A 26,747-nucleotide genomic window follows, 5' to 3' on the forward strand; every position below is an offset into this window, starting at 1 on the left:
ACCTCAGTGTTAGGTTCTCCTTCGCTTTCTCTCCTCTTTTGCCTAGTGTTGTAAATGAGAAACTGCCCCTTTGAGTTTTATCAAGTTATTCCAAATAATATCTACTTGATGGTGTCAAATAAATACACAAAACCAGGATATGCAGATTATGCTAAACAGCAAAGTCCCTCCCCCTACTGTGTTTACACCCCTTTGCTTGTCTTCATTTAAACCTAGGTAATGTTGATGTTAATAGGCCCACCCTACTGTATAGATGGCAAATAATTGTACCTTATAAGCTTGCTTGCAAATCACAGAATTAAGGTTGACATTTCTTTAGCCTTTTCTAGAATCAGAGTCCTTTCCATAGCATTATCCTGCCTTTAGGGCAAGATTTTTCATCAGTATTAAATTCATTTGTCATTTATTGAACAAATACTTGTTGAGACATTTGTGCTCTAGGGATGTTCTATAACAAAGACAGATTTCCAGAGGCTACATTCTAACATGGAGAGATAGACAGTAAACAAACAAACAAACAAACCCAGATCATAAGCTAGCGTGCATAAAAAGGAAAAGTAAAAATAAACATTGTAAGTGGCTAAGAAATAACGTGCTAAATCATGTGCTCAAGTTTCTTACATGTGATGGTCACCACAAAGAAACTCGCTGCCTTTACCTGTAGACTTGAATCTCATTGGTTCCTTCCTTGGATACTTTTCTAATTAAAAAACCCTGTAAGTCATGATGCGTAGCTGGAACAAGGAGATCCAAGCCTGGCCATTCAAACATCAAGTGTAAGACTATTTCATTCAGAGGATCCTTTGCTTCTTTGTTCCAGTGAGATAGACTGTAAAGCTATGAGCATAGGCACACACCTCAGGACCTAAAGCAAATGCCTGAAACCTTAGTTAATATTAACCCAATGTAATATATAGTATATTTTCTCATACACACATACTTCTGTGACTGTTAAATGGCTATTTCAACTGAAAGCGATTTTCAAGTGTTTTCCTTCTAAGAATATATCATAAATGCTCAGCTTAAGACAGTGAACAGATGTTTGGAAATATAAGGTGATACCTTTGTAGCAATTAACTATAAGATTCTTTCCTCATCACTATCATTTGATGTGAGTATTATTCATTAGACACTAGCTTACAATGCAGCGATGTCAAGAACTAAAGGAATGGTTTTAATTGAAAAACACTTCTATGGCAAAGTATATGAGGGTAAGATGTGTTAAATTTGTTTTTGCTTTTCACTAAAAATCTGAAAGCCTCTTTCCCTATAAGTAATTAAAAACAAACAGCAACCTTTAACTTACTGTGGGTTTCTAATGGCTACAATATTGCTTCCTTGCATGGATGACTTACTGATCTAAAGCAGAGAGATTCAACACTGAAATTATCTTGAAAATTAAAAACCATCCACGATAATGAATAGTTTCAATTTCTATAGCACCAATTTATGTGTACTTTCCCTTTTTAATGCATTCTCCTGTGCATACACAGCTTGCTAACTAACAGACTAGCCTCCTAGAGAGTTCGTATCCAGTAACACTGTGATAAGCTCGTTTCTGAAAGCTTCTGCTCTCTGGGTGAATTTCATTCATTCTTCCACTCATTCCTTCAGAAAACCTTTATTAAGAAGCATGTTCAAATTAGGTGTTTTCCAGGGTGCTTTAGGAAATAAAGGAAATATAAAGCTATGTGCCCTCCAAATAATAATTATGTTGTAAGAGTTTAATCAAATTTTATTTTAATTCCGTCTTTTATTTGGTTGACTGTTTCATAATTTACTTACCAATGGTTTGTTACTGGATAGTTGGGTAAGTTGCATTATGGAAGTGAGACCTATAAAAAGTGTGGGTTGAGCATCTCTTATAGCATTTTTTCATACTTCTACTATGTTTTAGCAATCAATTTCTACAAATACAAGAATTGGGACAACAGGCATGAATATTTTAGTCTCTTAAAGCACTCTGAAAGTAGATAAAAAAGAGATATGAAAGCAAATGATTTGAATCATTTCTAACGGCCACTGACAACGTGAGAAAGATCGTCCTTATCCCCTTCCTGTGCTGGCAAGGATGTGGAAAAAGAGGAACACTCCTCTATTGTTGGTGGGATTTCAGACTGGTACAACCATTCTGGAAATCAGTCTGGAGGTTCCTCAAAAAATTGGACATTGCACTACCTGAGGACCCAGCTATACCTCTCTTGGGCATATACCCAAAAGATGCTCCAACAAATAACAAAGACACATGCTCCACTATATTCATAGCAGCCTTATTTATAATAGCCAGAAGCTGGAAAGAACCCAGATGCCCTTCAACAGAGGAATGGATACAGAAAATGTGATACATCTACACAATGGAATATTACTCAGCTATCAAAAACAATGACGTTATGAAATTCATAGGCAAATAGATGGAACTGGAAAATATCATCCTGAGCGAGGTAACCCAATCACAGAAAAATGCACATGGTATGCACTCATTGATAAGTGGATATTAGCCCAAATGCTCGAATTACCCTAGATGCACAGAACACATGAAACTCAGGAAGGATGATGAAAATGCGGATGCTTCACTCCTTCTTTATTTATTTTTTTTTATTATTATTAACTTGAGTATTTCTTATATACATTTCGAGTGTTATTCCCTTTCCCGGTTTCCGGGCAAACATTCCCCTCCCCCCTCCCCTTCCTTATGAGTGTTCCCCTCCCAAACCTCCCCCCATTGCTGCCCTCTCCCCAACAGTCTAGTTCACTGGGGGTTCAGTCTTAGCAGGACCCAGGGCTTCCCCTTCCACTGGTGCTCTTACTAGGATATTCATTGCTACCTATGAGGTCAGAGTCCAGGGTCAGTCCATGTATAGTCTTTGGGTAGTGGCTTAGTCCCTGGAAGCTCTGGTTGGTTGGCATTGCTGTACATATGGGGTCTCGAGCTCCTTCAAGCTCTTCCAGTTCTTTCTCTGATTCCTTCAACAGGGTCCTGTTCTCAGTTCAGTGGTTTCCTGCTGGCATACGCCTCTGTATTTGCTGTATTCTGGCTGTGTCTCTCAGGAGTGATCTGCATTCACATTTTGATCATCTGTCTTGAGTTTCATTTGTTCTAGGCATCTAGGGTAATTCAAGCATTTGGGCTAATAGCCACTTATCAATGAGTACATACCATGGATGTCTTTCTGTGATTGGGTTACCTCACTCAGGATGATATTTTCCAGTTCCAACCATTTGCCTACGAATTTCATAGAGTCATTGTTTTTGATAGCTGAGTAATATTCCATTATGTAAATGTACCACATTTTCTGTATCCATTCCTCTGTTGAAGGGCATCTGGGTTCTTTCCAGCTTCTGGCTATTATAAATAAGGCTGCGATGAACATAGTGGAGCATGTGTCTTTTTTATATGTTGGGGCATCTTTTGGGTATATGCCCAGGAGAGGTATAGCTGGATCCTCAGGCAGTTCAATGTCCAATTTTCTGAGGAACCTCCAGACTGATTTCCAGAATGGTTGTACCAGTCTGCAATGCCACCAACAATGGAGGAGTGTTCTCTTTCTCCGCATCCTCGCCAGCATTTGCTGTCACCTGAGTTTTTGATCTTAGCCATTCTCACTGGTGTGAGGTGAAATCTCAGGGTTGTTTTGATTTGCATTTCCCTGATGACTAAAGATGTTGAACATTTCTTTAGGTGTTTCTCTGCTATTCGGCATTCCTCAGCTGTGAATTCTTTGTTTAGCTCTGAACCCCATTTTTTAATAGGGTTATTTGTCTCCCCTGGTCTAACTTCTTGAGTTCTTTGTATATTTTGGATATAAGCCCTCTATCTGTTGTAGGATTGGTAAAGATCTTTTCCCAATCTGTTGGTTGCCGCTTTGTCCTAACCACAGTGTCCTTTGCCTTACAGAAGCTTTGCAGTTTTATGAGATCCCATTTGTCGATTCTTGATCTTAGAGCATAAGCCATTGGTGTTTTGTTCAGGAAATTTTTTCCAGTGCCCATGTGTTCCAAATGCTTCCCTAGTTTTTCTTCTATTAGTTTGAGTGTATCTGGTTTGATGTGGAGGTCCTTTATCCACTTGGACTTAAGCTTTGTACAGGGTGATAAGCATGGATCGATCTGCATTCTTCTACATGTTGACCTCCAGTTCAACCAGCACCATTTGCTGAAAATGCTATCTTTTTTCCATTGGATGGTTTTGGCTCCTTTGTCAAAAATCAAGTGCCCATAGGTGTGTGGGTTCATTTCTGGGTCTTCAATTCTGTTTCATTGGTCTATCTGTCTGTCTCTGTACCAATACCATGCAGTTTTTATCACTATTGCTCTGTAATACTGCTTGAGTTCTGGGATAGTGATTCCCCCTGAAGTCCTTTTATTGTTGAGGATAGTTTTAGCTATCCTGGGTTTTTTGTTATTCCAGATGAATTTGCAAATTGTTCTGTCTAACTCTTTGAAGAATTGGATTGGTATTTTGATGGGGATTGCATTGAATCTGTAGATCGCTTCTGGTAGAATGGCCATTTTTACTATATTAATCCTGCCAATCCATGAGCATGGGAGATCTTTCCACCTTCTGAGATCTTCTTCAATTTCTTTCTTCAGAGTCTTGAAGTTCTTATTGTACAGATCTTTCCCTTGCTTGGTTAAAGTCACACCGAGGTACTTTATATTATTTGGGTCTATTATGAAGGGTGTCGTTTCCCTAATTTCTTTCTCGGCTTGTTTCTCTTTTGTGTAGAGGAAGGCTACTGATTTATTTGTGTTAATTTTATACCCAGCCACTTTGCTGAAGTTGTTTATCAGCTTTAGTAGTTCTCTGGTGGAACTTTTGGGATCACTTAAATATACTATCCTATCATCTGCAAATAGTGATATTTTTGACTTCTTCTTTTCCAATCTGTATCCCCTTGACCTCCTTTTGTTGTCTGATTGCTCTGGCTAGAACTTCAAGAACTATATTGAATAAGTAGGGAGAGAGTGGGCAGCCTTGTCTAGTCCCTGATTTTAGTGGGATGGCTTCAAGTTTCTCTCCATTTAGTTTAATGTTAGCCACTGATTTGCTGTATATGGCTTTTACTATGTTTAGGTATGGGCCTTGAATTCCTATTCTTTCCAGGACTTTTATCATGAAGGGGTGTTGAATTTTGTCAAATGCTTTCTCAGCATCTAATGAAATGATCATGTGGTTTTGTTCTTTCAGTTTGTTTATACAATGGATCACGTTGATGGTTTTCCGTATATTAAACCATCCCTGCATGCCTGGGATGAAGCCTACTTGATCATGGTGGATGATTGTTTTGATGTGCTCTTGGATTCGGTTGGCCAGAATTTTATTGAGTATTTTTGCATCGATTTTCATAAGGGAAATTGGTCTGAAGTTCTCTTTCTTTGTTGGGTCTTTGTGTGGTTTAGGTATAAGAGTAATTGTGGCTTCATAGAAGGAATTCGGTAGTGCTCCATCTGTTTCAATTTTGTGGAATAGTTTGGATAATATTGGTACGAGGTCTTCTATGAAGGTCTGATAGAATTCTGCACTAAACCCATCTGACCTGGGCTCTTTTGGTTGGGAGACCTTTAATGACTGCTTCTATTTCCTTAGGAGTTATGGGGTTGTTTAACTGGTTTATCTGTTCCTGATTTAACTTCGTACCTGGTATCTGTCTAGGAAATTGTCCATTTCCTGCAGATTATCAAGTTTTTATTGAATATAGGCTTTTATAGTAAGATCTGATGATTTTTGAATTTCCTCTGAATCTGTAGTTATGTCTCCCTTTTCATTTCTGATTTTGTTAATTTGGACACACTCTCTGTGTCCTCTCGTTAGTCTGGCTAAGGGTTTATCTATCTTGTTGATTTTCTCAAAGAACCAACTTTTGGTTCTGTTGATTCTTTCTATGGTCCTTTTTGTTTCTACTTGGTTGATTTCGGCTCTGAGTTTGATTATTTCCTGCCTTCTTCTCCTCCTGGGTGTATTTGCTTCTTTTTGTTCTAGAGCTTTTAGGTGTGCTGTCAAGCTGCTGACATATGCTCTTTCCTGTTTCTTTCTGCAGGCACTCAGCGCTATGAGTTTTCCTCTTAGCACAGCTTTCATTGTGTCCCATAAGTTTGGGTATGTTGTACCTTCATTTTCATTAAATTCTAAAAGTTTTTAATTTCTTTTCTTTATTTCTTCCTTGACCAGGTTATCATTGAGTAGAGCATTGTTCAATTTCCACGATATGTGGGCATTCTTCCCTTATTATTATTGAAGACCAGTTTTAGGCCGTGGTGGTCTGATAGCACGCATGGGATTATTTCTATCTTTCTGTACCTGTTGAGGCCCGTTTTTTGAGCAATTATATGGTCAATTTTGGAGAAAGTACCATGAGGAGCTGTTCACTCCTTCTTTAAAAGGGGAACAAGAATACCCTTAGGAGGGGGTTATGGAGGCAACGTTTAGAACAGAGGCTGAAGGAACACCCATCCAGAGCCTGCCCCACATGTGGCCCATACATATACAGCCACCAAACTAGATAAGATGGATGAAGCAAAGAAGCACAGGCTGACAGGAACCGGATGTAAATCTCTCCTGAGAGATACAGCCAGAATATGGCAAATACATAGGTGAATGCCAGCAACAAACCACTGAACTGAGAACAGGACCCCCGTTGAAGTAATCAGAGAAAGGACTGAAAGAACTGAAGGGGCTTAAGACCCCACATGAACAACAATGCCAACCAACCAGAGCTTCCAGGGACTAAGCCACTACCCAAAGACTGTACATGGACTGACCCTGGGCTCCAACTGCATAGGTAGCAATGAATAGCCTGGTAAGGGCACGAGTGGAAGGGGAAGCCCTTGGTCCTGCCAAGGCTGGACCCCCAGTGAACGGGATTGTTGTGGGGAGGGCGGTAATGGGGGGAGGATGGGGAGGGGAACACCCATATAGAAGGGGAGGGGAGGGGCTAGGGGGATGTTGGCCTGGAAAACGGAAAAGGGAATAACATTTGAATTGTAAGTAAGAAATACCCAATTTAATAAAGATGGAAAAAAAATCTCAATATCAGGCTGAAGAGCCTGTCCCACATGTGGCCCATACATATACAGCCACATTGAATTGTAAGTAAGAAATACCCAATTTAATAAAGATGGAAAAAAAAAAGAATCTGAATATCAGGCTGAAGAGATGGCTCAGGGGTTAAAAGCACTGACTTTTCTTCCAGAGGTTCTGAGTTCAATTCTGGCAACCACATGGTGGCTCGCAGCCATCTGTAATAGTATCTGATGCCCTCTCTGGTGTGGTTGAAAATAGTGATAGTGTACTCATAAAATAAATAAATATTTTTAAAAAGAATATGAATATCTGCTGTATGTTATCTGTCATTGACACTTCAGAATTGTTCAAAAGTTTCTTTTTGAAAAAAATGTAGTGCTAGTCAGTTTTCAACTAATAATAAGTCTATAGATTCTAAAGGGTCATCAAGATTCCTTTCCTTCCTACAAATGCTGGGTTTTCAAATATATTTGTTTTCATATATGGTGCATGTACACCAACATGTGTGCCTGGTGCACATGGAGACCAAGAGGAGGTGTCAGATCCTTTAGAACTGAAGTCACAGCAGTTGTGAGCCACCGTGTAGGTGCTGGGAATTGAACTGTCATCTGAAGAGCAGCCAGGGCTCTTACTAACCCTCCGAACCATCTCTCCAGCCCCTAGTTTTGAATCTTAATTTCCATGATTAAATTGAAACGGTTGAGCAGTAGCATAAGTGCAAGTATGAGAAGACAAATGGACAAATAAATCTTCATTGAATTGAGGTATTTTGATTTCTTAATTTATTTGGCATAGTGTGACTTAAGTAGCCAGACACTATATTTGATGTTCATGCAAAGTTTCTTTATGCAGGTTTTTCCTCTTACACAGGAGGAACTATATTCCATTCATATCTATAGAAAATGTGACTACGCTGCAATTTTATTCAGTTTCTTCACTTTGAGTACATAGATATTCTCTATTTGTGAATCTTCACAGTAACTCACTCTTAAAGTGAAGACCTTCTTCTTACTGGAAACTATAGTTGATATCTTGTTTGTCTGACCTGATTGAAAACTTAACTTTGCCCATTTTGTTTTCTCAAAGCTTCACCTATTACATGTGGTTTCCACAGGCAGTTTAGAAACTGAACTGTATCTTACTTGAGGGGAACTTACTGTGTAGTCTCGGGACTGTTGGGAGCATAGCATGAAGGTCCTTGGGCCCACAGATCTCCAGAGAAACCAGGAATGTTAAGCCCACAGGACTGACTTTCGAATGGGAAAGATAGAAACACCTGTTCTTCCATGCGGAAAGTTAAAATTTTAAGTGATTAACTGACTGTTTTTGTTTTCTACTTTAATCTATTGGGCTGGGCCATATTAAGCTTCTACAACCAGGACCAGCGATAGCTAGTTATCTAAATGACCCTTATAGCCAGAAGCTCCCCCTAACTCCCACAACCAGGACAAGAGGTAGTTAATAGCTCAAATGGCTTTGACTCTATATAGGGAGATCAGGACAGACTCTTAGGCCTTTAAACTACTAAAGGTAGCCTACGTCTAGAGCCTGTCTTCTTGGAAGAAAAGACATTTACCCGAATTGAATTTCAGTGCAATTATGTTTCTTGTGCAACAAAGATCCTACTGGGCATAAATTCATTGGGAATAAATCGCCTGCTATTAGATGTCCAGAAGTCTGTTCCAGGTTGACCAAAGTCTATCTGCACTGAGTTTTCATCTTATCTCTTCCCATGGTTCATTTCTAACCCTCTCGGAGTTAGACCCTCTTATCTATCTGCCCAATAGCTGTTCTGTCCTTCCAGATTCTGTCTCCAAGTTGTAGAGTCCTCTCCTGCTCTCACCTCATTGGTCTCACTGTTTCTTTTCAGACCCATTGGATACAAAAACCAGTTGGTCAAAGTCCCCCGTGGTCACATGTGGGTTGAAGGAGATCATCATGGACACAGTTTTGATAGTAATTCTTTTGGACCGGTGAGTCAACGTAAACCTTGTTTGGAAAAAAAAATGGCATTTCGAAGGTGGGAACAAGTGTAACCCAATAGTTTGCTGTTCTTTTAGCCCAGACTGGTTGGGGACTTCGTAATGGAACACTTTATGTTGGAAAATTACTTTAGGCTGTCAAAGTGTGTGTGTGTGTGTGTGTGTGTGTGTGTGTGTGTGTGTGTGTGAGAGAGAGAGAGAGAGAGAGAGAGAGAGAGAGAGAGAGTCTGTGTGTATTTTAACTGACTTTCCACAATTTGAAGAACTTCATTTCTTTCACAGAAATGCTATCTACCTATGTTTTCAGTTAATATTTAACCCATAAAATATGTAAGAAGACAGCAGGCACCAATTTTCTAAATCTTTTATTCAGTACAATAGTATTAAAAATCACAGTGGTAAGTGTGGGAGAAGTGGGATTCCTTGCTTCTCTTTTGTGGTCCCATCTCAATCTTACAACAAAATTGATGTAAAACAGATTGCCAGAGATATTATAGATACATATATACTATGTATTTGGTGTCAAAGAAGCTCTCACAATGAAGCAGAGGCCTTCAAAATGGTGAAACTTACCCATCATCATATTAGTTTACACAAAGACAGGTAATTTTGGACAAGTAACTAAATTACATAGAGGCTGAAGAAAGATCAGAATTCTTTTAACAAGACTGCTGAATGTTCTCAGCTATAATTCTCCACCGAAGGATGTTTCTTGACTCCAGCTACAGAGAGGACAGTTGTCACCTGGGAGTGTTAATCTCCTCTTTTCAAGAAAGAGGAGAGTAGTGTGCCCAGCTTGTGGCTGTTGTTTTTCAAGTACCCTTAGCTGAAAGTAATCCTTGTGTCAGAGTGGCCTGCTTGGGGGTGGCACATTCTGTTACTGTTCAAAAGTGACATTTTGTTAGCATTTAACTTATAGCAGAAATACAGACTTACTCTGTTGTATGTTTATCCATAGAATATGTGACTACACCGATACTTTATAGATTTTCTTCACTTTAAATATAGAAATTCTCTTCTTTATGAGTCTTTACAATAACTTGTTATGAAAGTGAAGAATTCCTTAGGCAATGGAAACAGAAGCTAATTCCTTGTTTGTCTGCTCTGTTTGAAAACTCACCTCTGCCCATTTTGTTTTCCCAAAGCTGAATTTGTTCTGCATGTATAAGACAGAGCAACTATTTAGCATCCTTATACATGCTTGCATAAAAAATTATAGCCTCATATTTTGTCAAAAATTAAAAGGTTGTGGTCTCCAATAAAGGAATTTTCTACATGTCTCATAAAGAGCCAGTGTTATTGTCACTGAATGTATAGCCACTGTACTCAACTTTGGTAAAGCGTGTAAAAGCTGGACCTGAATAATTATGTGGAATTGTAGGAGAAATTTTAGCACAGCATTCCTATTTGTTTCTCTAGTCAAACCAATGATGTTTAAAAAAAATGCCTACAGTCCATAATTGCCTTCGAATAGTACTTATGTGAAACATTACATAATCTAAGTTCTGACGAATAAGAAACAAATAAGAAATGTTGGGAATCTTTTGTGCTGCTTATAATGCAAAGCAATCGTCTATAGTGAGGAACACAAGTAACAACTTGAGAGAAAGTGAGTCACTTGAATAAAGCTCGATTTCTTTGACCAATAAGAGTACATGTACCTTGTTTTGGCCAAGTCTATATTAAATGTTGACTTTACTGAGTTTAAATTCATTAGCATAGTGACTTTTGCAATGAAGTGTTCATTGTGTTACTTTCTGTTAGGTGTGTGCTAAATAATTCCTGATAAAGTCCTGAAGTTGGAGGGGTTTGGTATTTTGTTTATTATTAAATTGAGCTGGGGCAATGTTGTTTATGTAATTATCATGATTGCCTATCAGTTGATTTCTCTTTGCTTCCTGGAGAAATCAAAGGAGAGCTGGAGAGATGGCTCCTGGGTAAACCTTTGTGATGTAAAGCACGAGGACCTGAATTTGGTCCCCCAGGACATGTAAGCAAGGCGTGGTGGACTGTGCTGGCCCTGAAAACAAAGCGACAAGGAATCATCCTTGAGATCCTTGGCCAGGCAGTTATTACCTGTTAGCTCCACTTTCAGTAAGGAACTCTGGCTCACAAATATAAGTTGGAGGGGTTGGGGATTTAGCTCAGTGGTAGAGCGCTTACCTAGCAAGCGCAAGGTCCTGGGTTCGGTCCCCAGCTCCGAAAAAAAGAAGAAAAAAAAGAAAAAGAAAAAATATAAGTTGGAGAAAGTCTGAAAGGGACACCGGATGTCACCCACGGCCCACTCCTCCCTAAGCCTGACATATACACATGCACAAACCAAGGCACACATAACAATGCATTCACATACTTTTTTTAAAAAAGGAAAAGACAAGAATAAAGTTGTGAGCTGGGTGTGGGGAATTTCATAGTGTCCTTAGTGTGCCCTGTGAATTAACAGCTCTTATGTGACTCCTTTCCCTGCCTACACTTAAGAGCAGTGCTTTGAATCACTCAACTGTGGTTATAAAAACACCCAGAAAAGAATAACACATGTGGAAGTATCCTCCTTGTAAAGCACGTGAACTGCATGTGCATGGTAGTCTCCCTGTGTTTATTACAACAAGAAAGCATATAGCATAAAACTTTGACAAATATGCTGCTTTTATTTCTCAATGTCATTTGTTTATATCACTGTTTTAGATAAAATATATTTGATAATTATAATGGAATCAATAATTAGGTAAAAGCAAAGTTATTTTTAAATCTAATGTTCTCCCCGCACCCTTTCTGTAGGATAGAAAATATTTATCCAAACCTACTTTTGACTTATGAGTGAAATAAAGTTATTTTCACTTAGGAAACTAGTACTGTTTCTAATTCCCAAAATTAAGTGAAATGCTTTCTCTAGAATGAAAAATAAGCCCTTTGTCACATCATATACTAATCTATTTGTATAAAGCACAAAACAGTTAAGTACATTTCAGACAGTCCTTATAAATCTAAACTATAATGCTTAGATATAGAAATTTATTTTACTTGGTTTTTTGATTAATCTGTTAGACAGAGCATAACTGTGTAACCCCAAACTGGCCCTGAACCCACATTTCTCCTGCTTTGGCTTCCAAAGAGCTGGAATTGCAGGTGCACACTTGACCTGAATGTAGAGGTTTTTGGAATGCCCTTTATCATGATTCATTTGTTAATTATTTGAATTTTTAATTAAATCTTAGTACTATACTTTTAGAAATATAGTCTTGAAAATTACACTTTCTGATAAAATTCTCAATGGACAGATTTGATTACCCATCAGCATATTTAAATATTATAGAGAGGACCAGTGAATTTCATGTTTTCAGATACATTCTTGATTCATTTCCCCCCTTGAATGGGATAATAAAGTTTCCTTGGCATTGAAAACTTACATGAAGGAGTCAGACTTGCCTGCAATGTTTCCTTTGTCTGTACAATAGACCAAAAATGTTCATCTGGTGCCTCCCATTCACCTTCACAGGGCGTGTAACACTTTTGCACATGCTTTATGTTTTTGCATAGCGATCGACCTGGTCATAGAATCTGCTTCATTTGTTTCTTTTGTAGCTAATTGGTAACCAACTATAAGAGGTGCACTTAGCTGACCATAACTAGACTCTAGTTACACTCACTTAAAAGTTCTCCCAGTGCTCCTATGTTTAAGTAAGCATTTAACTCTAATCTATTAAAGAAGCCTCAAGAAAACAAATGTCTTATCCTGATTTTTTTTTTGTTGCTATGTTTTATTATTTCCTGTGTACCTCTTTATACTGTCATTTGCTTCTTTGATTTGTTTCACTACAACTATACAGGCATAAAATAGAATAGACTGATATTATGAAAGAAAGGTTAGTAATAGATTTTATTAGCAAAACTGAACCAATAGAGAAATTCACAATGAGAAGAGGAATCAAACATAATTTCTAATCCAACATCCACACTCAGTTTCTTGAGGAAGGCAGCATGGGAAGAAACTAGGATACCCTTGTACAAACACATGCCACAAATCAAACAAGAGTTAATAGTCTTGTTTATGAACTCTCACTTTCCCAGCTTTTACACATTTATAATTCCACATGATTAAAAAGAAAAGATTTCTTCTCTAAATTAATTGTACATAAGTCATTGATAAAATGAGCATCTTCACGTAAAATAAAAATTTTAATAAATAACCTGAGAAAATGTGTATAGAACTATAATTAAATGACATGATTTAGCCATAGGGTAAATTTTATGTTCGTGCAAGTATGCTTCTAAAAATTTTTCATTATGCAATCAGTATTCATAATACTGAATGAATAAAAATTAGGGAAGTGAGTATATAACATTTTATTGTCTCCAGTGTTAGGCCATATTTGATACTTTTTATACCATTGTAATTACCGAGACTTTAACGTGGTTAAAAAACTCCTATGACTTTTAAAATTATAAACATATATTTTGTCTCAAAGCTAGTTTAAAGAAGATTGGAAGTAGATGGCATATAGGTAAAATCTCTTTATTCCATTAAAACTGCTTTACAATAACCTGAGCAGATGGGAAATTATCAGATATGCTTCAGTGTGAAAACTTTGATTACAAATAACGGTATGATAATTGGATAAATTCAGAGTATATGGATTATGTAACCAAGATACCAGATACAGGCTTATGATTGCTAGGAATATTTTCTAAGCATTTCTCATAATAACTCTTCTGCTCTAGCATGGAATTGGCATCCTTTCCTTGACCACCCCTACTGTTAGAGGTGTTAATACATTTTCTGAAATAGCAGTTCTTTGCCAGTACCCAGAAGGAACTGTTTACTGGAAGTTTTGACTTGTGCTCCGTTGACTAAGAGTAGGGCACACGAAAGGCAAACATCCTGTTGCTGTTTGTTCATGTGCTTCACGGGTGTAAGCTTTCAAGGAGTAATTGTTAACTACTTTAGGGCAGCGGACTCTTCCATAAATTAAAATATGCGCTGGACTTTCTCTTCCATTTACTGTGAATGTGCATTTCGGTGCTCATGTTTGAGCCGGCCTTGTAAGTCTTCAGTCCTTTTGGTGAAAACTCTGACTCTTTTGATGGCCTCCATTTAGCTTATGGATTTTCTACCTTTGAAGTTTTTCTAGCATTTTTATCTTGCTGTAAGTCACGAGCCTCTGAGATATTTTCATTTTGTGCTGCATGGTGACTTTTTATAAGGAAATATGTCATAATGGAAATTCTAACATCTACACAGAAATCAAAACTGAGTAGTCTAGTGTCTAAAATAAATAATTTGTTTTGACTATATTGATCAAAAGACTTTAAAAGAGAACTTTGGTTTTAAACATTTCAAGGGAAAGGCACTCTTTCTAAGATGTATAAACACAGCTTGATTTTTAGGTTTGTGATCACTGTGTCACCTTGTGAACAATTTGTGTGCAAGGACCATCTAGCAGAATGGAACAATTTCAAGGCAGAAATTATTATGATATAATGTCTCTATTTGAGAAAGGAAACTATAAACTATGCGGAATAAGAATACTTCTCCTCCCAAGTCATTTGTAAAATAGCCAATCCAAACCCTTATTTTATTGCTATGTAATTAAACAAAGTATTAGTCCCCTAGAACATTTTTAGGGAACGGTGCCTAATAGGTGATAATAATATTAGCAGTAAGTGAACACTAGAAATGTTATTGATTAAAAAATGTCTGATAGTACAGGAGAGTTGATTTATATGAAAGTGAGGCAAACCACAATTGAAATTCCATAGGATTCCTTTCAAGTCAATGAAATTCAAAAACATTTTTCACTTTAGAAGCTAGAAGAAAAATAAAGTTCATATTCCCATATCTATCATGCAAAGCTTCTCATGCCACAGGGACACTTTTTTTTTTTTTTTTTTTTTGGTTCTTTTTTTTGAGCTGGGGACCAACTCGGGCCTTGCGCCTCCCTAGGTAAGCGCCTACCACTGAGCTAAATCCCCAGCCCTTTTTTTTTTTATTAACTTGAGTATTTCTAATATACATTTCGAGTGTTATTCCCTTTCCCCGCTTTCGGGCAAACATCCCCTCCCCCCCCCTTCTTTATGGGTGTTCCCCTCCCATTCCTCCCCCCCTTGCCGCCCTCCCCCCGACAATCTAGTTCACTGGGGGTTCAGTCTTGGCAGGACCCAGGGCTTCCCCTTCCACTGGTGCTCTTACTAGGATATTCATTGCTTCCTATGAGGTCAGAGTCCAGGGTCAGTCCATGTATAGTCTTTAGGTAGTGGCTTAGTCCCTGGAAGCTCTGGTTGCTTGGCATTGTTGTACATATGGGGTCTCAAGCCCCTTCAAGCTCTTCCAGTTCTTTCTCTGATTCCTTCAACGGGGGTCCTATTCTCAGTTCAGTGGTTTGTTGCTGGCATTCGCCTGTATTTGCTGTATTCTGGTTGTGTTCTCAGGAGCATCATCTGGCTCCTGTCGGTCTGCACTTCTTTGCTTCATCCATCTTGTCTAATTGGGTGGCTGTATATGTATGGGCCCATGTGGGGCAGGCTCTGAATGGGTGTTCCTTCAGTCTCTGTTTTAATCTTTTGCCTCTCTCTTCCTGCTAAGGGTATTCTTGTTCCCTTTAAAGAAGGAGGAAGCATTCACATTTTGATCCTCCGCCTGAGTTTCATTTGTTCTAGGCATCTAGGGTAATTCAAGCATTTGGGCTAATAGCCACTTATCAATGAGTGCATACCATGTATGTCTTTCTGTGATTGGGTTAGCGCTCACTCAGGATGATATTTTCCAGTTCCAACCATTTGCCTACTTAATTTCATAAAGTAGCATCTTCCATTTGCAAATGTCCCTTTTAACCTATGGGTTCTCTCAAGTAGAACAGACCAAGGGAATGGTCTTTTATCTAGTAGGTAAAGGATATAGGTAACATGTGGGAAGAGGACATTCTTATAAGATAGCCAGTTATGCCTGTTGTAAATCTTCCCATATTATATACTTTTTATTGAAACAAAAAAGACTATGTGAGCAAAGCAGGCAGAACAACATTCATGGAGTTGGAAGAAAGAAGGAAGGAAGGAAGGAAGATTTGTTGTCATATGGACAATATATCAAAGAAAGAATTGGGATGAAATTTGGGAGAAAATGTTTAAAACATCCAGAGGTGTTTAAGAGCAGAGATTGAAACCATGGCTAACAGGGGATATGCTGAGTTTGTCTTTTGGCACAGAGTCAGTAGAACTCTGATGCCAGAAGGAGCAGGAAAGAAAAGGCAATTGCCAAGAAATATCCCTTCCTTATAGGGTAGGCACAATCAGGCTGTAACTAAACGGTCACAGATATTCCAAGTTGGTGACATGACAAGCTTATCAGAAAAGTACTACTGTTATTAACAAAATTCCCATAACAATCTGTGAAATCTACAAGATTTTGATTGGATAGAATATTCTAAAATCAGCACAACTATTAAGTATTTAGTAAAATCTTGCATTGCATAAGGCCCTGCAGATGTTGTATGTTTTGTGAATGAAGTAGTTTATGCCTGGAGTGGTTAATAGCTTTCAATTGTGCTGAAATTATTTTGCTTATATAATACAGAATAATTTTGTGGACTTAGGAGAATGAATTGACATTTTATTTTTCACTGAAGTGTTGAGTTTTCCTTGTGTGACTTCTTTGGAGCTGTTAGAGTGGCTTTTATTTACAACCAGCCATTCTTGAATAAAGAAAAAGATCATTAGACTGTGTTGACAGAATCCAAGTAAAGTGTTCTATTCGCACATCTGAAGAATGTTGCTTAGGCTTTAATTGGCTGTATTTTCTACTTGTTCTATAATACATTCAAACTTGTTACATATATTTTGTTTGCAATAAATATACATTCTATAATTGTAGAATAAATTGTGATAACTTGAAACTATAAGTCCTCATTTTGGTAGTTTTCCTGTCTTTTTTTTTCCATAATCCCATTTCAAGTGTTGGAAGCTAGCATGTATTTTTTTTTAAGATGTAATTTTCAGTTAGATATACTCAAAGGCATGCATTTCAAGAAATTTCCACTAATAGAGTTCTGATTATAATGAAAATATCTGTGTGAACAAAGAAAGCTAGGTCTCAGAAGATAGTCCACCTCTGGAGCAGTGTTCAAAATCAAGTAATCCCCATGTAGCAACAAAAAACAGAACACCCCTCAGATTTGCTCCAGTATTTGTTAGATATTTTTGTCTATATAATTATAACATCAATCAAATGACTTTTAAAAGAGAGCATACACAAATGATATAAAACTAAAATAGATATTTTCCATCCCCAAAGAACAGGAACAATCTAGGCTTCCATTTCTAATAGATCAAACTTTGTGCTTTATCTTAATTATTCTGCTAGCATAGAAATAATTTTCCACATGATTTCACTTTCAGATAGGAAAATATCAGCAGAAGTGTCATTCGACCTCACCACGGTGGCACACTTTGCTCCTCTGGGCTGTTTCGTTACAGGATTAAGTGTTTTCTTTTTATAATGACTGTATTTACTGACAATAGGTCAAGAATCAAGATTTGTGAAAAAGATGCAGGGTTATTAATTTAGAAATTTTATAAGTGCTTAGGATTTTGTGAAGATGTGGAGTTTGTAGTCTTTATCAGATTTCTAAGATATAATTGGTGTCTATATAATTGAATCTACATAGAGAATAGAAAATCAAAGGACCTAAAAGAGAGAGAATGTACTATGATTTAGACTTTAAGACTTTGTAAGAGCATCATTTAATTGGGTATTTAGTTATAAAGTGTTCTCTGGTAAACTATGGAACTGCTTTGCAAAGACAATACTATATAAATACTTCTTTTTTTGATTGAGATTCTGAGAGCTAGTTGAGCTATAAGAAGAATAAGTTAAAGTAGTCATGTATTATGCACATCATTAAGCCATTCGTTAAGCAAGCAAAAGCAAAAGAACACATTGCAAGTAGCAGTTAGACAATAAAGCATCATCAAACCTGAAGCTCACAACTTCCAGTAGAAACTGACTAGGGAAACCCTGCAGGAGACTCTTAGGCAGAGCTGAGAATAGCTATTCTCTCCACAGGTAACCTTATATCTTCGCATTCCCACTGCAGGATTTTTCTATCTTAGGATGACTAACCAGTAACAACCCATATTGGAAATAGTTTACCTTCTTCTAGTCTCAAGTGTGCGATAATTTTGATGTCCTCTGGTGTTTGCTGTTTTATTTTCCTTGTCCTAGTATCAGGGAGTTCACACACCTGCTACCACCTGCTACCCGAATGGGAGTTTTAAAAGCCTTGAAACAAACATGCTCAAGTCCGGCCCATCTTGTTCTCAGGTACAGTTCTGAACCAACACAAACAGCACATGACAATTTTCTCAGACAATTTATATTAAAATATCTTCCTCCAGATATGTTTAGTTTCCCTAAACTTATTAGGTAAACTTTTACAAAGACCATTCTGTTTCTATATCTTAATGATCATATGTGCAAAAATGACTTAGGAGAGAAATATAAGGTAATCTTGACTTTAAGTAATTTGGGTGATTCCCCTTTGCCTCTAAGAGGGTGCTCTCCTACCACCTACCCACTCCTTCCTCACCCCTCCAACATCCCTCTTCACTGGAGCAACAAGCCTCCAAAGGACCAAGCATCTCCTCTCCCACTGATGTCAGATAAGGCAGTCCTCTGCTATATGTGTAGCAGGAGCCATGGACCCAACCATGTATATTCTTTGGTTGGTTGTTTAGTCCCTGGGAGCTCTGGATGGTCTAGTTCTCTCTATGGGGTTGCAAACCCCTTCAGCCCCTTCTTTTACTTTAAATTGGTTATTTTGTTTATTTACATTTCAAATTTTATCCCCCTTCCCAGTTTTCCCTCTGAATACCTCCTGCTCCAGCCCTCTTCTCCCTGCCTCTACAAGGGTGCTCACCCAGCCACCCACTCCTGTTCCACCTCCCTATCATTCCCCTACACTGCAGCATCAAGCTTTCACAGGACCTAGGGCTTCCACTCCCATTGATGCCAGACAAGACCATTCTCTGCTACATATGCAGCTGGAGACAGAAGTTCCACCATGTGCACTCTTTGGTTGGTGGTTCAGTCCCTGGGGGCTCTGAGGGATCTGGTTGGTTGATGTTGTTGTTTTCCTATAGGGTTGCAAATCCCTTCAGCTTCTTCAGTCCTTCTCCTAACTTCTCCATTGGGGTTCCCATTCTCATTCTGATGGTTGGCTGCCAGCATCCACATCTGTATTGGTAAGGCTCTGACACAGCCTCTCAGGATACATCCATATCAGGCTCCAGTCAGCAAGCACTTCTTGGCATCAGCAAGTATCTGGGTTTGGTGGCTGCTTATGGGATGGGTTCCCAGGTGTGAAAGTGTCTGAATGGACTTTCCTTCAGTCTCTGCTCCACTCTTTGTCCCTGTATTTCCTTTAGACAGGGTTAAAATTTTGTGAAGAGTGGGTGGACCCATCCCTCAACCAGGGTCCGTGCCTAACCTCTGGATATAGTCTCTACAAGTTCTCTCTCCCCATTGTTGCGTATTTCAGCTAATGTAATCCCCATTGAGTCCTGGGAGCCTCTTGCTTTCCTGGCATCTGGGACTTTCTGTTGGCTATCCCCAGTTCCCCATCCCCCATTGCTACACACCTCTGTGCGATTTCCTGACCTTCTGTATATCTCACCCATCTCCTCCCACACCTAATCCTGCCCCCCTTTTTTCTTCTCTCCCTCTTCTCTTCCTCCCAAGTCCCTCCCACCCTTAACCTCCTGTGATTACTTTGTTTCCCCTTCTAAGTATGACTGACTGAGACACTCACACTTTGGTGTTTCTTTTTCTTGACTTTCATATGGTGTCATGGGTATTTCAAACTTTTTTTCTAATATCCACTTATCAGTGACTACATACCTTGTGTGTTCTTTTGTGATTGGGTTACCTCACTCAGGATGATATTTTCTAGCTCCACCCATTTGCTTTCGAATCTCATGAAATCATTGTTTTTAATTGCTGCATAGTACTTCATTATGTAAATGTACCCCATTTTGTGTATCCATTTTCTGTTGAGGGACATCTGGGTTTTTTTCCAGCTTCTGACTGTTATAAATAAGGCTGCTATGAACATAGTGGGGCATGTGTCCTTATAATTTGGAGCACCTTTTGGGTGTAGTACTATGTACCGTTTTTGGAGGAACCGCCAGACTGATTTCCAGAGTGGTACCAGTTTGCAATCCCACCAACAATGGAGGAGTGTTTCTCTTCTCCACATCCTTGCCAGCATCTGTTGTCACCTGTTTTTTATCTTAGCCATTCTGACTGGTATGAGGTGGAATCTCAGAGTTGTTTTGATTTGCATTTCCCTGAAGACTAAGAATGTTGAACATTTCTTTAGGTTCTTCTCAGCCATTCGATATTCCTCACCTGGGAATTCTTTGTTTAGCTTTGTAGCCCATTTTTTTAATAGAATTGTTTTCTGAAGTCTAACTTCTTGAGTTCTTTGTATATTTTGGATATTAGCTCTCCAATGGATATAAGGTTGGTAAACATCTTTTCCAAGTCTGTAGGTAGCTGTTTTTTCCTATTGGCAGTGTCCTTTGCCTTACAGAAGTTTTTGGTTTCATGAGGTCCTATGTCAATTGTTAATATTAGAGTCTGAGCCATTGGTTTTCTTTACGGGATATTTTCTCCTGTGCTGATGTATTCGAGGCTCTTTCCCACTTTCTCTTCTATTAGATTCAGCACATCTGGTTTATGCGAAGGTCTTTGATCCACTTGAGTTTTGTACAGGGAGATAAAAATGAATCAATTTGCATTCTTCTACTTGCAGACCTCCCATTAGACTAGCACCATTTGTTGAAAATTCTTTTTTTTTTTTTCACTGTATGTTTTTGGCTTTTTTGTTAAAGATCAAGTGACCATAGATGTGTGGGTATATTTCTGGGTCTTCAACTCTATTCTGTTGATCTACCTGTCTGTCTCTGTATCAACACCATGTGGTTTTTATCACTATTGCTCTGTAGTACAGCTTAAGGTCAGGGATGGTTATTCCCCCCAGAAGTTCTTAAATTGTTTAGAATTGTTTTGGATATCCTGGGGGATTTTTGTTTGTTTGTTTGGGTTTTGTTGTTGTTGTTTTCCATTCCAGATGAAGTTGTGAATTGCTCTTTCATGGTCCATAAAATTGTATGGAATTTTAATGGGGTTGCATTTAATCTGTAGATTGCTTATTGTAGGATGGCCATTTTCAGTATGTTAATCCTACGGATCCAAGATCATGGGAGATCTTTCCGTCTTCTGAAGTCTTCTCTGATTTCTTCACAAACTTGAAGTAGGTTTCTGTTGCTTATATTCTTGCACTTGCCTCTCACCATCTGGTTATCTCTGGTTAACTGCCTTTGCTGTGTCTGACTACAGCCTGTCTCTCTTTTGAGCCTGGTTATGATTGTCCTTCTCCAGCAAGGCTGTCTCTGGGTGAGGAGGCGATTTGGAGTTCTTTATCTGCAAGTCTCCTTATGAAGAACCTTCTGGAAATCAAGCTGTCCCTTGGGTGTATACCTGGGGTCGGGAGTGCTGGAGCACCTGATGTGGCACAGTTGTGGACTGGAAGGAAGATGTGTCTCCTGGAAGGTGGATAAGTCCTACCTTCACTGGGTCCCAAGGGTGTACCAGTTAGGCCAGGTATTGAGGTGGAGGAGGCTCACTTGTGAGCCTGGTTGTGGTGGACCTTCTGGGATTCAAGCTGTCTCTGGGTGTGGGAGGAGGGTCTAGAATGTTGGCTCTGCCCCAGGCAGAGTTGCAGGCTTGGAAGGAAGATATGCAGGGCGGATAGGTCCCACCTCTAATTCTACTCTAATTCACCATCTTGTCACTAATATACTCCTGTCTGAAAAATACTCCGATTATATCATGTTGCTTCTTAAGACAGGGTCACCAACCTAAGTCCCCTGTGGTTAGAAGCCTTTTCTTTTGTTTCAAAACATGGTAGGAAAGCATATGCTTGCCTGCCCTGTTTGACTTCATGCTAACTGTCACTGCTGGTCCAAAAATGATAAGAAAGAATACAAGATGTAGGAATTAAAAAAGAAAACTCTAAACTGTTATTTTTCATTAACATGTTAAGCCAAACAGAAATCTGCAAAACTCTTGACAGTTCCATGAGTTTATTACTGTAATAGCTATCATGTATAATCAACCTTGTCCAGAAAACATTAATAAATAGGAACATACTTTTAAGCGATCCTTATTTAAAATGGCAGTCAGAAAACAGAGCTTTTCTTCTTAGGGCTAAGGGCAGAACAGTTCAAAGGAACTAGTCTGACCTCATTAGTACAAAGTTAAAGCCATTTAAAATCCATCTTTCTCCTTATCTATGCTTGTCTGTGCTAATTCACCATTAGGTCTTGAGTCTCCAGATTCTAGCTTGTGCTGTCATTGCCTCTGCTGGTATTGACTTCTTCCTGCTCACTCTTCCTCAAAAATGATTTCCCAACTTCTCCAACATGCTTGTGGCTAGATCTGCTACCTTTCATCAAAAGTGATGTAATCAGTGAATGATTTCATGTATATAGAGAAGATTGTGAGCTTTGTCAACATAGGGGACAGAGCTAACTCATGCTGCATCCCTTCTGGGAAACACCAATGAGCAGCTGTTTCAAGACCCAGTGAATGACTAGTATGTAAGAAATTAGCACTCTACAGAAGATTTTGGCTATGACCCTTTGGTACAATCTAGCTCAATGTCTATTTTTGTCCAAGTGGACAAGTATCCAGGCTCCTCCTGCACTATGCCTCCCTGGATGCTGCCATGCTCCCACCTTGATGATACTGGACTAAATCTCTGAACCTATAAGCCAGCCCCCAATTAAATGTTGTCCTTATAAGAGTTGCCTTGGTCATGGTGTCTGTTCACAGCAGTAATCCCTAATGGAGACACAAATCAACAGAATAAAGGCATATGTTGCAGTAAAAATAAAAAAAATGGGTTCCTTTTATCCTGCACTAGCTGGCACTGTAGGGCCACATGACATCTGCAGGATATTTTCATCTCAATCAGCAAAGCATCTCACCCACTAAGCTCCATCCAATCTCACACTGCTGACGGCTACTCTCTGAGCCAGGCAGCAATCTCTCTACCCATCTAGTTTCCAAGGTGGGTCACTGCCACACCAGTTTCATACAGAGACTGCCTATCTCCCGGCTCTCTTAATGTGGGCTCAATTAAGTCGCCACATGAACAAACACACCACACAATAACTTCTGATTCAACTGATGAGATATAATTTGCCCATCTAGACAGCACAGAATCCTGTACATTCCCATCCCTTAAAATTAGTCATAACAACCTGTATCTTTGCACAGAGAAGAATCTTAACATCTGCCTCCATGTTCTCCCAGCTCCTTCTCTTCCTCCAGCCATTCTCCCTTGCTTCTAAATCTTTGTTCCCACCCATCCTTCCTTCTTATCCAATGACAGGTCTTGTTCTCTCCTGTACCTGCCTTTATCTGCATAATGACACCAACCTACAGGCATACAGGGCTCTGTAGTTTGCAGAGCACTTAAAGATGCATTTGAATTATGGTGTTGGCTGTGTAAGAGTGATGTTGTCTTTAAGGGATCAGATTTACTTGTCTTACACTGGAATGGGAAGCAAGGATCATAGTTGATTCAATGCCTATGCATTTATTTTACATTTGAGTTTCTGTTCTCCTTACACTTGTCATTCATGCTAACAGTTGATGATCTGCCCATTTTACACTCTCCTTACACTGATGTGCATGCGATTAGATGTGGACCTTCCCACTTTACAGTCTGCTTCTACTCTTTCTCTGAAAGTCTCAAGCCTTTCAAAAGATGCGGAAGAACCCTAGAATGTAAGGGACACTGATAAGAAAATATTATAAGAAAATGAATATTTTAATAGTTTTAACTGATCCATGCAAACATACTCCTAAATACGTTCCTATTATTGGACTTTTAAAATTAATATTTAAAGATTTTTTTGAGAGAACCCATTCAATGTTTTCATTTTGAAACAAATTCATTTTGCCTTTTAGTACCATAGCATAGCAGTTACTATTTTTTTTTTTTTTTTTTTTTTTTGAGCTGAGGACCGAACCCAGGGCCTTGTGCTTGCAAGGCAAGCGCTCTACCACTGAGCTAAATCCCCAACCCCAGCAGTTACCATTTTAACCCATATTTTTATTCATATCTTTTTTATTGGATGTTTTTATTTACATTTCAAATGTTATTCCCTTTCCCGGTTTCCCATCCATAACCCCCATCCCAAACCCCACCCCTTCTTCTAAAAGGTGTTTCCTCCAACTACTCCCCTCTTCCCACTTCCCCCTGCCATGACATTCCCCATACCCCTTGGGGGCGGTTCCAGCTTTGCAGGACCAAGGGGCTTCCTCCCATTGGTGCTCAACAACTGATCCTCTGCTACATATGCAGCTGGAGCTATGGGTCTGTCCCATGTACTCTTTGGTAGTGGTTTAGTCCTTGGGAGTTCTGGTTGGCTCGTATTGTTGTTCTTATGGGGTTGTAAGCCCCTTCAGCTCCTTCAGTTCTTTCTCTAACTCCTCCAATGGGGACCCCATTCTCAGTTCAATGGTTTGCTGGTAGCATTTGCCTCTGTATTTGTCATACTCTGGCCGATCCTCTCAGGAGACAGCTATATCAGGCTCCTGTCAGCATGCAGTTCTTAACTTCATCAATATTGTTTAGGTTTGGTGGCTGTGTGTATATGTATATATAGTTCCATCCATTTGTCTATGAATTTCATATCTTATATCTTATATCCTAATCTCAGTTTGCCCTTCCTCCCCTCCCCTGGTCTTCCCATCTCCCCTCTGCTCTCTCCTCCTTATCCACAACCTTCTCCCTCCCTTTAGAAGAGAGCAGGCCACGCAGGAACATCAACCTATCAGGGCATAACAACCTACAACACCAGGCGCATACCATCTCATCAAGACTGAACAGCACAACCCATTAGGAGGGAAAGAGTCCGACCAGTCATGGTGGCAACATTAGGGAGTACAAAGCCTTTGAAGGCCATTCTGTATGCTCTACATGAGACTATGTTTTATAAAAGAACACAAAGTCAAGTAAATAACCAAATACATAAATAAGTAAATTTCTCATGTGTACTCTACAATTAAAATAGTTTTAAAAAATCTTGCTGAAGGAATAATGTAAAATGTCTATTCTAATCTTAGTTAACTCAAATCTCCCTTTTAAATAAAATTACTGAAAGAAAATCAGTATATCATTGGTTGAAATTAATATGTGATCAGTAGTGAAAAGGGTAAATTTTTAAGGCTTCGTCAACTTATGGCATATTAGAGTTAGTTTTGATCACTAAATCTGACTTTCATAAAGTTAATAGTGATTTACTAGAATCTACCTTATAACCACACCTACTAGGCTAAGGTATTTCTTTTACCTCCAGTGATTTTATTTGTAGAAAAGAGTTTAGTCCAAAGCATCTTCAAGTCGACTCACATCCTCTTGTGGTAAAGTGCACCTGTCTGTCCATCTGCCTAATGTTTCCTGGGACCTGCAGTCTAATGAAACATTCCTTTCTAATTAGCCATGGTCATATTTAGTTCATCCATATAAATTACATTTCACTTTAAAACATCACTAATCAGATCCTAAATTATGTCATTTCACAAGTCATTATAGAATTATGCAGACGCTATTTATTTATTTATTTATTTATTTTTTGGTTCTTTTTTTTTCGGAGCTGGGGATCGAACCCAGGGCCTTGCGCTTCCTAGGCAAGCGCTCTACCACTGAGCTAAATCCCCAACCCCTGCAGACGCTATTTAAACAGAACCTCTAATACCAGAATATCCAGAGACTTTTAAAGCAAATTTTGTTGCCTTACTTTGGACATTAAAACAACATAAAAACAAAACCCCAAAACAGGTATTTTTTTCTTCAGTTTTTCAAACAAAGAAATTTATTTACAAAATAGCAAAGGGGAATGCTGTCAAACAAATTAATAATTTATACTTGAAGGCTGTTTCGATTGATCTGCTGCTTCTTGATTTAATGCAGGCCTGACTAGAAGCCAATAGAACACAATGAACAAGGTCAGAAGAGAGGTTGTTCATTAACGTGTGTGGTGTTTAAAGAGCCTTTTGCCTGCATGGACTGTGATGGTTCAGTTATTGTGTCCTCTTCATGTACTTTATGTACTGTACTTTGTGAAGAACTTTGCTCGCTTTTCAAGAGTAAGTTCTGATTTGATTTTATTCCTGTCTCATAGCACTCCTCTGTGTTCTTGTTAGTTAAGAACCTTGCTTTTAAGGAAAGTAGTTTTCCCTCTGATGAAAGAGCACAATACTATTAATTATTTGATTGCAGCAAGGCCTTTCTGCAGACTGTGCATTTTAACTTATAACTTTGTTTTAGTGTAAAGTATATCATGTGCTTCACCAGCCTGTTAGCTTCCTCATTTGCATCCTCAGCCTTATGGGGTCCATGTCCACAGTGTTTGTCAGTTTAGTACTTGGCCATGTGTAAGATTCTGAATAAGGTGGTCCTCTTTTGTGATGAGAATTTAAATAGGACATTCCTGTTTATGAAAACATTATTCTAAGTTTATAGGTCATTGCTTATGTTTAGGGTGACCAACCTCTTTATGAAATTATTTCCTACATTTTCTGTTTTAATTCCTGGAAACCTCCCATATAGAAATGGCAATGGGTAGCATGATGCTGCATTACTGTGTCTGCTCAAACATGGCAGTCTCGCTTCAAAGTA

At 38.7% G+C, this 26,747-nt stretch overlaps 1 protein-coding gene across 2 annotated transcripts in view; it reads left to right on the plus strand.

The window, feature by feature from the left end:
• Immp2l (inner mitochondrial membrane peptidase subunit 2) overlaps nucleotides 1-26,747 on the plus strand; it is a 911,968-nt gene that overhangs the window by 690,079 nt on the left and 195,142 nt on the right. For both annotated transcript variants that reach the window (XM_032907674.1, XM_032907673.1), the window contains exon 5: nucleotides 8,892-8,994. In XM_032907674.1, the coding sequence (XP_032763565.1) occupies nucleotides 8,892-8,994 (103 nt within the window). The remainder of the gene's footprint in view (nucleotides 1-8,891; nucleotides 8,995-26,747) is intronic.

This window comes from Rattus rattus, chromosome 7 (assembly GCF_011064425.1).
Source record: "Rattus rattus isolate New Zealand chromosome 7, Rrattus_CSIRO_v1, whole genome shotgun sequence".
Lineage (NCBI taxonomy): Eukaryota > Metazoa > Chordata > Mammalia > Rodentia > Muridae > Rattus > Rattus rattus.